Source organism: Doryrhamphus excisus, chromosome 12 (assembly GCF_030265055.1).
Source record: "Doryrhamphus excisus isolate RoL2022-K1 chromosome 12, RoL_Dexc_1.0, whole genome shotgun sequence".
Classification (NCBI taxonomy): Eukaryota; Metazoa; Chordata; class Actinopteri; order Syngnathiformes; family Syngnathidae; genus Doryrhamphus; species Doryrhamphus excisus.
Window position 1 is genome coordinate 20,871,754 of NC_080477.1, and position 12,742 is coordinate 20,884,495.

A 12,742-nucleotide genomic window follows, 5' to 3' on the forward strand; every position below is an offset into this window, starting at 1 on the left:
GAGACATGAGTGTGCATAGGAGGGGGGCGATTCTGTTACATAGTGAAATAATTATTTTGTTAATAGTTTAAATTGTTTAGATATTGTTAAATTGTTCACAAAATAGTGTGTTGGTACATTTATTTGTGCTTTGCTTAAAGTCTTTGAATGTGCTTTGCTCTGATTATAATCATGATCAACAACTTTAAAGCAAATATCCCCAAATTATTAATTAATTATGAACAAATATTGATACAAAAATTAGCAGTATCGCAGCGAGTTATAGCACAAAATGAAACTAGCCAGCTCAAAAAAAAGGTTGAGGAGCAAAGCTTTTTATGTACTTTATGTTCATACTGTGGAGTAAAAAAAATGTTTGTTCGAGAGAAGAGTAGAGGAGAGAGAGCATAAGTGGGAGGAGACGTAGGCGTGTCCCAGCCCTGTGACTGAGCAGCTCTCCAGCCAATCGCGTAGCGCGTGGGCGGAGCTGAGCGGGTTGTCCCACTGCCGCACTGGGCCCTCTGGAAAAGTTTGTTTATTCGCTGTGTGCGGCGTGCGATGGCAACGTGTTCCCGTCTTAAAAGCACCTTTAAACTACCGCAAAACTAATCCGGACGGAAGCGAAGCCGTGGATTTTTGCAGTTAGAGGAGGACAACAATCGCCACCGTCACCGAAAAGGTGCCACTTTTGTACGGACTACAAAATCTTATCAAGAGGAGAAAGTTCGGCAACATTTAAAAAAAAAAACGAGTGAGCTTCTTCATATGGACTTGACAAGCCTCCGTAGAAGAGACAGGAGTTTGGGAAGCTCCACCAAAGGAGTCATTTTTTTGAGGTGGGAGGCTTGAAGACCCCCCCTCCTCCCTTTCCTTCGTCTCTTCTTCTCCAGCAAAAGCAAATCAGGAGCTAATTGATTAAAGAGGCTTCATTTGAATAGGAGGGGGGCTGGCGAGGTGCCAATCGCCTTTCAAAGAAGCCCCCCCTCCCTCTTCTCCCATCTTCATCCTCCTCCATCATCACCCCTCCCTCCCTGTATGATTAATCGCAAGGCATTATTGATAATCATAACGTGGCACATGCGCGTTGGATGGCTTCGATGTGCGTAAAAATTTGAGGCCCCCCACTCATTTTTTTTGGTTTACTTGCTTCCTCCTCTTCCTCTTCTTCTTCTTCTTCTTCCTCGCTCGCCCATGTGCCAGCCAGCATGTCGCGGAGGAAACAAGCCAAGCCGCAACACTTCCAGTCCGACCCTCAGCTGCCCGGAGCCGGCCACAATGGTGAGTCCCACTCCCTCCAGCTTCCACCTTTCACTTTCCACAAATACTTCATTTTCAGCCCAAATATTGCGTTTTTTATTTTAAATAAATTTAAAAAATCCACTCTATCACTCCGTTTCATCCAAACTGCCACAAACTTTACTGTATAATTATAATAATAATTGAAATTTCTATTATTTTTCCGCATTCTAAGAACTTCATTAGACTCAATTGTAAAGAATTTAAATTGACTGATACATTTAACTCGATTGTTTTAAAACTTTACTAACTTTTAACACACACTTTTACCCCGGACCACCCTGCCCGTACTATAAAGGGCCAAAAGTGTGCAAACCTCCTTTTATACGCTTCATTTATACACTTACAAACCTTACATTTCTGCGAGTCAACTAATAAGATGCGTAATTTTAAATGAAACGAAGTGAGCACATCAACGAAACAAGACTTTTACGCGATGTTATTCATCATATATGATAAAAGTATTACTCATAGTGAGTCACACGCTCGGGTATAAAATACATTGGGGCCTGACTCGACAAAAACGGGGGGAAAGAAAAAAAAAATTACACAGTACCGTCCTTAATTGAAATAACTACAAATAATGAATAACATAGTGTCGAATGTAGTATTACTTCGCTTTAAATGTGACATAAATCATTTGCGAAATGGGTAAAGTAATTAAGTTTCATTCACAAATGAGATTTCCGTTCGAATTCATTGCAATGTGATAGGAACGTAAATTAAAAAGCGTTGTTTCAAGTAAAGCGATAAAGCAGTTGCACAACCGGCGAAGTTGATTGCTAACCGACTATTATTATTATTATTATTATTTTATTAGATTGTCATTGTATAGCTCATTAAAATAACATTTAAATTGTAAATATGTCCATTAAAAGTAGAAATTCTAAGTAATATAGCTTTATGTAGCTTTTTTTTTGTGGCGTTATGCTAACGTAGCTTTACTTTAAATGCAATGATAATATGAAGGTGATTGAAACTAAATTACTTTTATTTTCTATGGGAATAATTAAACAAAAATGAACTTTTATAATTATTTGTGTCGCTGTTGGATGTACTTTTTATGTCATCATATCAAAGTTGAGAAATATGTCCCGTATATTAAAAATTGTGTAGTTTATTTGTGAGCTAAAATAGTGTTTTTGTGTGTGTGTGTGTGTGCGCTTATGCCTGTGATGATTGTGTTGAGCTGTTTTAACCTTTGCCAGTGCCCCCCTCGTGTGTGTGTGTGTGGGGGGGCTGACCAGGGTTCAGGGCCCAGTGAGATCCACTTGTGCTCGCCATTGACCCGCCTGGTCATCTCTGCATGCGGCCCGAGCGAGGCCTTGACACTTGTTTTTTATCCCTTGTATGAAGTGAATGAATGAGTGAGGCCCTTATCAATATTTAGGCCCTATCAGAGTGGGCCCCCTGGGGGGGGGGGATTGGCAAGGGCAGCCCCCACTCTGCTTTTTTTGGTGCAAACAGAGAGTGTTTGTCATTTGCTTGGGGTGTAGCCCTACTACCCCCCCACCCCAAATCCACCCCCACCTCCTTGGAAAAGCTTTAAGCATGTACATTATGTTAGCAGACCACAGCTTGCTTAGTGTCATCCTGGCCCCGGACCAAGGTGGTTTTGACCGGATCCCCCTTTATCTGGTGTGGCGTGGGACGTTTTGTGGACCCCGTCCCTACCAAAAAAAAACACAACGTAGGACCTTTTTTTTTTTTTTTTAAATAATCTTCAGTCCATGTTTTTGCATCTCCTGTGTTCTTTTTGCGCTGCTTTTTCTCCACCACGCCATCCTGACACTGCAGCTTGGCTTGATCTTAATTTTAATTCTTAACTTAATCCCTGCTATTTTGGGAATTAAGCCTAATGCTAGCATCTGTGCTATTCCGCCGTGCCTGTCGATGTGAAACTTCCATTTGTTTAAATAAAGTTAAATACGTGCACACACACAGACTAGGACAGGAAAGGGGAAAATGGTTCAAAATGTGAAGCTTTTAAAAGTGAACAATTAGGTTCATTTTTATATATTAATGTGTACTTTTTGCAAGAGCCTTAAAAAAAGTTTATTTATTAAAATTTTGACATTTTGTGACCTTTTTAATGCAAGAAAACACCGGATAGATATCTTGAATTCCACATTTTTATTTATATACTTTATCAACTTTCTTATTTTGTGCATTTTGTGTCCTTTTTTTAAAGAAAGGAAACTTTGAATTCATAGATGTCGACATGAATTACATGTTTCTTGTTTTGCTCTATAATTCTTACTTACAAAAAAAGTAGTAATCATAAAAATGTAAAACATACGTGCCTTTTAAAATAATGAAATACATTTATTGATTTATTTATTTGAACTCTTGTGTATAAATGTTTTACATGATTTAAAAAATATATATGTATAATTAAATATTGACATCCTTACACTGGAAATAAATATGGAGTAATTTGATTTATTAAACATTTCCTTGATTTCAAATACAAAAAAAGATGCATTTATTAAATTAATTGGAGCACATTACAGATTTTCCCCTATTTTCATTGTTAGCGGACACGCACACACACACACACACACATTTTCTTTCCTTCTTGAAATTTCTCGCCCTTTTTAGTAGATTGTTTATTCATAATTTGATCCTTATGTATTTTGGGCATTTCTCCCTAAAATGAACTGTCAGTGTTGTGTGTGTTTATTTTTTTTCTGCTCCAAATTGTCAGTTTTAGTATGAAAAGTTATCATATGTTTGCATAGTTGGCAAGTATGGTGGGGGGGGGGGGGGTAGTCGAAGTGGAAGGGGGGGTTTTACTGTCATGGCAACTTTGCTGTCTGACGTCTCGGTGCAGAGAAACACTGAAGGGGAAGATAATCCTTGAATTAAACAGAATCTGCTTTGGAAGTGAAGTGAGGTGGGGGCAAATTTGGGGGGGGGGGGTGGCTGCGGCCTAGGGATGAGCTCGGGCCCGGGTCATGCAGCGCCAAGCCGGGTGGACCATTCCACCCGGTCCCCCCCTGTCCCCGCCGCTCCCATGCTGCGTGAACAATGGGGAGGCATCCTGTCTCTCTCTGTGGGGCAGGGCTGCACTTCTGCAAGGGTTTCATTTGCAAATGAATTCTTGGCCCTGATGAAAGTGTTGAGAATGGGGCAAAGGAGAGGAGGGGTCCGTGGGTTGGGGGTGGGGGGGTGGGGGGTAGTCACAATGAAAGGGATTCATAGAAAAATGCAATTTGTAAATCAACTTGTATGTTAAACAGAGAGATTTAAGAAGGACAAAAGAGGGCGAAGAATAAGAAAAGTCTGCAGCGCCTCCAGGGAGGATCTTAGTTTTGTGTTGTTTATTAAAATGCGGCAAATTTAACATCTGAAAGATCCTCATTAGCTTTGCGAGCTTCTGAAACCACTTTTTTTTTTTTGCAAGTTTGTCCTGTTTTCCGACCTGTTTTTAATGTCCAACAATGTCAAACTTCTTTTCATTGTGGGCCACATAGCAGAACTGTGTAACCATATCAATCAGGGGTGTCAAAAGGGCGGCACGGGAGTCATTTTAAACCCACATGTCATTTTTTTTAATTGTCTCATGGCATATGTAAGTAATATTTGAGGGTTAAAATAACTATAATAAAATAACCAATATATGTTGAACTACATTTGATTGTTTTTAAGCGTGTTTAATAAAGTTTACATTAGTAAAAGGTTCATACACACTTAATATAAAGATATAATAAGTCAAAGTAACAAGTGTACCATTTATCTTGTTATGATATTGAGCACCGCGATTTCTTACGGTACATTTTAGTACATTTTATTCAGTCGAAATTGATAAAACACACATTAATTAAGAACGATAAAGGTATTATTTATTATTTAAAACGTGAAACACATTAGTAGGATAAATAAGTACAGTTTCTACTGACGTATTTGTTGAATTATTATTATAAACACTCGTGAAAAATGTATAATTTCCAGTTGTTTGCAGGTCACGTCAAATTTTGTATCGATTCCGGTCTGGCCCCCGGGCCTTGAGTTTGACACCTATGTTGTACACGCTTCATTCTTAATCATTCATGTGACAAACACACACACACACACACATAAAGAACACGTGTCTCGTGGTTTCTCTGCATTTTTACCGGTCAACGTAATTCAATCACCCCCCCTCCCCCAGACTATTTTAATATAATTAACGTGTTGTCCTGTTTTTGCTCGAACCGCGGAGAACTCGTCTCTCGTCTCGTTCAAGGCGACCGTCGTCCAACATGACCGGGTTGAAAATGAGCAAAGGTGACAGCAAATTGAAAGTCTAATAAGTCCTTCAAATGCTTGATTTGCGCCCGAGTGGACAAGCGGACTTTGAACGTAAAGGAAATCGATGGCCTTCTATGAAATTTCATTAAAAGGCCCCCCCCCCTTCTTTCTCTCTCTCACACACACACACACACACACACACACATAAACGCAGTCCTTCTATATTTTGATGGATTATCTGAAAGAAAATGATGAGCTCCGCTTTGGCTGATGTACATCTTCAAAGATCACTTTTTAAGCGATATTTGAGTAGTTTTCATTGATTTTGTTTCCCCTCTTATCTGTTTCCGAGGCACTGAATCAGGCTCCTCTCTCAGCTTATTGTTGCCTTTCGATCCTTGCCTTTTTTTTTTTTTGTGAGCACATCAAGGGGATAAGTGTAAAACTGATTAAGTTAAGATTAGCAACAATGGAATTTTAGGAGATAAAGCTGCCTCATCACTAATCCTCTGTTTCCTTTTTTTTTTTTTTTTTTTTTTTTTTCTTGCAGGGGACAACACAGAACTTTGCTCCGAGGACCCCCACTGCAAGGAGTCCGACGCCCATGTCTGCAGCAGATGTTGCGCCGAGTTCTTTGAACTATCGGACCTGGAGGAGCACCAGAAGAATTGCACTAAGAATCAGTTAGTTCTGATCGTGAATGAAAATCCGGCTTCCCCCGCCGGAACATTCTCGCCGGGGTCTCCTCCTCATAACGCCGATGACCAGATGAATGACGCGGCTAATAACACTGATCAAACGGAGTGCGGCGACCTTCTAGAGCCCGGCGCTATGGAAAAAGAGGAATCCATGGATGTGGATGTTTCCGGAATGAGCAGCGGTCACGAAGAGGAAAGCAGCCAAACGGAGAGCGGCAGCCCCGGCAACACAATAAGCGGCCTCAGCGGTCGCGCCACCTCCGGTCCTGCAGTCGGTACTTCGGCTATTTCTGCTCCTCTTCCTCAACTCACAAACCTTGCCGAGCTGGGGAACTTCTCCATGATCAACAGTAATGTCATTATTGAAAACCTGCAGAGCACCAAAGTGGCCGTGGCTCAGTTCTCCCAAGAGGCACGCACCTCCGGGGGGCCCAGGGTAGCGGTGCCCGCCCTCATGGAGCAGCTCCTAGCCCTGCAGCAGCAGCAGATCCACCAGTTACAGCTCATAGAGCAGATCCGTCACCAGATATTACGCTTGGCTTCCCAATCCCCAGAAATGCAGGTGCCCCCGACCTCGGCTCCAGGCACAATGGGGCCCACCGCCAGCCCGCTGGCCACCCTCAGCTCCCATCTCTCCCAACAGCTGGCTGCAGCCGCAGGCCTAGCGCAGAACCTGGCGAGTCAGTCGGCCAGCATTAGCAGCCTAAAGCAGCTCGCCGCTGCAGCACAGCTACCTCAGTCCAACCAGAGCAGCAGTGAGACATCTCAGAGCATTAGCACCCTGGGGCCATCAACCGTCAATGCCCAGCCCCCTGAGAAGAGACCCGGTCACATGACTAACTCCACTCTAGCAAAGTCATCCACGCCAGCTTTTGCGATTGGTAGCTTGTTAAGCTCGGCGGTGAATCCCCTTCTACCTCAGCCCCCGCCCGGAAACCCCATGTTCTCCAGCTCACTGCCAAGCGTCGGCACCACCGTGGAGGACCTGAACTCGTTAGCATCTCTGGCGCAGCAGAGGAAAAGCAAGCCGCCCAACGTGGCGTCATTCGAAAGCAAGAGCAGCTCGGAAGAAGCTTTCTTCAAGCATAAGTGCAGGTTCTGCGGCAAAGTGTTTGGTAGCGACAGTGCCTTGCAAATCCACCTGCGCTCTCACACCGGCGAGAGACCGTACAAGTGTAACATCTGCGGGAACCGCTTCTCCACTCGCGGTAACCTGAAGGTACACTTCCAGCGTCATAAAGAAAAATACCCGCACATCCAGATGAACCCTTACCCTGTTCCGGAGCATTTAGACAACATCCCGACCAGCACCGGTATTCCCTACGGCATGTCCATGCCACCCGAGAAGCCGGTCACCAGCTGGCTGGATAGCAAACCGGTTTTGCCGACTCTGACTTCCTCTGTTGGGATGCTGCTGCCGCCAACCATGCCCAGCGTGCCGCACTTCATCAAAAAGGAAGATCACTCAATAGCCATAACTAACCTTCCTGTTCCGACTACAAAAGGTGACTCGGGTTCTTCTGAGCCTCTAGCTAAAAACAACGGAGCATCCGAAGAGGGCGAAGGTGCAACTCTGCCTACCTCAAATGGGAAAACCGACGAAGGCAGCCATTCCACGGGTTTCGTGACGAGTGTGACCTCGGTCTCGGAGAGCACCGCAGAGTACACAACGTCCAACAGCCCACCCATGATGACCAACCCACTCATGCCTTTGATGTCTGAATTCAAGGCGAAATTCCCCTTTGGGGGCATTTTGGATCCCCTACAGGGGTCTGAAACCTCCAAGCTGCAGCAGCTCGTAGAGAACATCGACAGGAAGGTGACAGACCCCAACGAATGCGTCATCTGCCATCGGGTCCTGAGCTGTCAGAGTGCGCTAAAGATGCACTATCGAACCCACACGGGGGAGAGACCATTTAAATGTAAAATCTGCGGCAGGGCGTTTACCACTAAGGGAAACCTAAAGACCCACTACAGCGTCCATCGGGCCATGCCCCCCCTGCGAGTCCAGCACTCATGCCCTATTTGTCAAAAGAAGTTCACAAATGCTGTAGTCCTTCAGCAGCATATCCGCATGCACATGGGCGGACAGATCCCGAACAACCCTTTGCCGGACAATTACCCGGAATCCATGGTGTCGGATACAGGCTCATTTGATGAGCGAAACTTTGATGATCTTGACAACTTTTCTGATGACAACATGGAAGGCATGGAGGAGGGACCGGATAGCAGCGTTCCAGACACACCCAAGTCGGTGGACGCTTCCCAAGACAGCCTGTGTAACTCCCCGGTTGCTTTGGACATGCAGGAAGTACAAGAAAATATCCACGGGAATGACATGGAGGAGCTGCGAGTCGGCCAAATCAAGGCTAATGGCTTAGCGGAAGGGGATTGCCTCACCAATGACTCCTCGTCTCTTGGAGGGGATGTTGAAAGCCAAAGCGCTGGAAGCCCAGCTGTGTCCGAATCTACCTCCTCCGTGCAGGCGCCGTCCCCCACTAGCATGCAGCCGCAACCTCGCAAATCCCCCAGCCTGGAAGAAAGGCATCAGAGGGCACTGGAGCACGGCAGTGTCTTACACCCTCACCCTTCCAACATCGGAGCCCTAGACCTGACATCCGTGAATCCCTCAAAAGACCCCCTGGGAATGATATTCCCGTTCCGGGAGCGTAGCACCGCCAAGAACACATCCTGTGACATATGTGGGAAGACCTTTGCATGTCAGAGTGCCTTGGACATTCACTATCGAAGCCATACCAAAGAGCGACCATTCATTTGCACGGCCTGTAACAGGGGGTTCTCCACCAAGGGGAACCTCAAGCAGCACATGCTCACCCACCAGATGCGAGACCTGCCCTCACAGCTCTTCGAACCCTCCAACACCAGCCTGTCCTCCAGTCCCACACCCTCCCTTTTATCCGTGGGATCCCTGGGAAAACCCGAGGTCAACGGCTTCCTGCACGGCCTCCACCCGGAGAGCAAGGACGGCCTGGTCACGTCGTCTGCCTCCACATCCCCGGTGCTGTCGACCGCCCCGCCCCGCCGCACGCCCAAGCAGCACTTTTGCAACACATGCGGAAAGTGCTTCTCCTCATCCAGCGCCCTGCAGATCCACGAACGGACGCACACCGGCGAGAAGCCCTTCGCCTGCAGCATCTGCGGCCGCGCTTTCACCACCAAAGGAAACCTCAAGGTATGCACCATGTGATCTTTGTGATGGGAACTTTTCATGCTAATTTTCAACATACTCAAATAGCCTCTTTTACACGGTTAGAGCATCCCATTGGAGACAAAATCAACCCTTTTCACACAGCAATCAAATCATTAGATGCGTGCCAGTGTCTGGTCAGACAACACAAGAGAACATACTAACTCCTGATCACAAATACTTAAACTTGCTGATATAGTTCATCTTCAAACAGCTAAAATAATGCATAAGGCTAAAAATAAGCAATTAGCTAAAAATGTCATCCAATACTTCTCTACAAGAGAGGAGAAATATGATCTCAGGGAAGAAGTACATTTGAAACACTTCTATGCTAGGACTACGTTATGCTAGCCATAGCATTTCAGTATGTGGAATCAAACTATGGAATGGATTGAGTAAGGAAATCAAACAATGCACAACGATGAGCCAATTCAAGAAACAATACAAGCAGTTGATGTTTGCTAAATACAAGGATGAAGAGTCTTGAACTAAAATTAAAATTAAAATTAAAATTAAAATTAAAATTAAAATTAAAATTAAAATTAAAATTAAAATTAAAATTAAAATTAAAATTAAAATTAAAATTAAAATTAAAATTAAAATTAAAATTAAAATTAAAATTAAAATTTTAAAAGAAAATTTAAAAAAACTTCCTAACAATATTAGGGAAGCAGGAAGTGAACAAATGTACAGTTACTACTATGGTACCCATTATGTCATTGGATGGTTAAAATTAAAATTAAAAAAAAACTTGAACTATATTAGGAAAGCAGGAAGTGAACAAATGTACAGTTACGACCATGGTACCCATGATGTCATTGGATGGTTAAAATTAAAATTAGTTTAAAGTTTTAAAAGTTAAAAACAAAAAAAAATTAGGAAAAATTAGGAAAGTAGGAAGTGAACAAATGTACAGTTACTACTATGGTACCCATTATGTCATTGGATGGTTAAAATTAAATAAAAAAAACTATATTAGGAAAGCAGGAAGTGAACAAATGTACAGTTACTACTTTGGTACCCATTATGTCATTGGATGGTTAAAATTAAAATTAAAATTAAAATTAAAATTAAAATTAAAATTAAAATTAAAATTAAAATTAAAATTAAAATTAAAATTAAAATTAAAATTAAAATTAAGTTAAAAACAAATATATATATATATATATATATTAGGAAAGCAGGAAGTGAACAAATGTAACAGTTAATGATCGTAAAAGTACCAGATGGAGGGGTAGAATTTAATAAGCTTTGCTTCTTCCTACTCCTTTTGGACATGTGGAACTGTGAACTGATTATGTGATGCATTCAATTGTAATCTGATGCATGTTCAAATGAAATAAAACCATTACCATTACCAGGGTAGGAGCATTGAGTGTATGTGTTAAACCTGACACTCCGGGCCCCTCCAGTGAGGAATGCCCTTAAACGCAGGTGGAGTCCTCCCTCTGTTACAGCTTTGATTCTCATTCAAAACAATTATTTTTTTGGTGACTTCTACACAGAAATATGACACAAAAATGAGTAAGGAACCAAAATATGGGTTCGCAATTTAAACTTTGTTGGGAATTTGGGTACCGGAGTGGTACGCTCTTAGTGGAGACGCCACTTCTGTCTAAGGCCGATGCCAAAAAGCCGGGACATGAACGCAATTACCGTTATTTCACGACATCACACCAGAAACCGATGCAGCTAATTATCTGTTTCATTGATGCTAATTGAAAAGCATCATTTCTGTATAAAAGGTACCGTTGGATAAAAGCCTGATGCAGCAATTTTGCGGGATTTCTGTGTGAAAGGGGCTCTCAAGAAATGCCAGTTGAAGTGAAAGCGGACGTTCTAATTTTACACCGAACCCTCAAGTCCAGCGTGAGACGAGCATATTAGGGATGAGATGAAGCAGCGCATAGCGCTCTTCCCAAAATAAGATGTTTACGCCACACGCAGCTAACCGCTTTGCTCCACGCCGGGTGTGAAGCTATTTTAATTTGCGGCTCGGCGTTATTATTATTTTTTCCATTGCATCATCTCATGTGCAGCTCTCAAGTTTGTAAACTAATTTGCATTCCTGCTCCGTGTTAGGTCCACATGGGCACGCACATGTGGAACAGCGCCCCAGCCAGACGGGGCCGCAGGCTCTCCGTGGACGGCCCCATGGCCTTCCTGGGCACCAACCCCGTCAAGTTCCCTGAGATCTTCCAGAAGGATATGTCCTCCAGGGCGGGCAGCGGCGACCCGGCGAGTTTCTGGAACCAATACGCCGCAGCTTTCTCCAACGGCTTGGCGATGAAGACAAATGAGATCTCGGTGATTCAAAACGGAGGCCTGCCGCCCATGTCGGGCGGCGTGGGTAACGGGGGCAGCTCCCCTATCGGCGGCCTGACGGGCAGCTTGGATAAACTGCACAGCGCAGAACCCAATGCCGCTTTAGCGGGCATGGAGAAGATGGCAAACACTGAGAACGGCGGCCACTTCAGGTTCACGCGCTTCATGGAGGACAATAAAGAAATCGTCACTAATTAAAATGACGAGAAAAAAACACAAAAAATGTATTTTTTTTTTGTTGTTTTTTTTTTTTGAAGACAAGTTGCTTCTTTTTGTTTTTTGTACAATGTACATGTTATAGTTTCCAGGAGCTTATTTATTAGTGACTATAACCGTGCTTGAGACGCAGTGGAAGCATTAACATTAATTCTAAAAAAAAACAAACAAACAAAAGAATGGGTACAGCGTGTGTGTGTGTGTGTGTGTGTGTGTGTGTGTGTGCTTCTTCTTCTTCTAAAGATGTGTAGTACTATGAGGTAGGCATTAAGTTATTTCCTCGTCCTGTAGTAGCTTATAACCCTATGATGTCTTCTATGTGATGATGCATTGTAAAGATGCTGTAAATAATGTACACTGATTTTCTTCCAGATGGTGTGTTCACTTCCCCCTCCTCTATTAGACGTGCTCCATTCGCTTACATTTTATTTAAGGACAACAAAACATGGACCATTTAGTGTTTCTTGATACTTTTTTTTTTTTCGTTGTTGTTGTTGTTGTTGTTTACTTCCATACTCTCTCCCACCCATCCCTCGGATTTTCTTTCTTTTTTTTTAATTTTATTTTATTTTTTTTCCTCTCCACCGGGTTTCCACAGTGCTGCTAATGTCCCGGCATCGTTGCGTTCAAGCCCTCTGGCAAACACGAAAAGATGATGTACATATATATCTCGCAAAGACAAAAAGGAGTCCAGCAGGCCAGGGGGGTCGGGGGATTGGGGGGGGATTTATGAAAAGGATAGTGTTTTTATAAATATAATAAATATAAATATATTGGGTTTGACAAC

The 12,742-nt window shown here is 43.2% G+C and overlaps 1 protein-coding gene across 1 annotated transcript; it reads left to right on the forward strand.

The window, feature by feature from the left end:
• The first annotated feature begins 510 nt into the window (after positions 1 to 510).
• Positions 511 to 12,531, forward strand: sall1a (spalt-like transcription factor 1a). Its single transcript, XM_058089405.1, has 3 exons — positions 511 to 1,257; positions 6,059 to 9,399; positions 11,497 to 12,531. The coding sequence occupies exons 1-3, from the start codon at positions 1,185 to 1,187 to the stop codon at positions 11,935 to 11,937; spliced, it is 3,855 nt and encodes a 1,284-aa protein (XP_057945388.1). The 5' UTR covers positions 511 to 1,184; the 3' UTR covers positions 11,938 to 12,531.
• Positions 12,532 to 12,742: the final 211 nt, after the last annotated feature.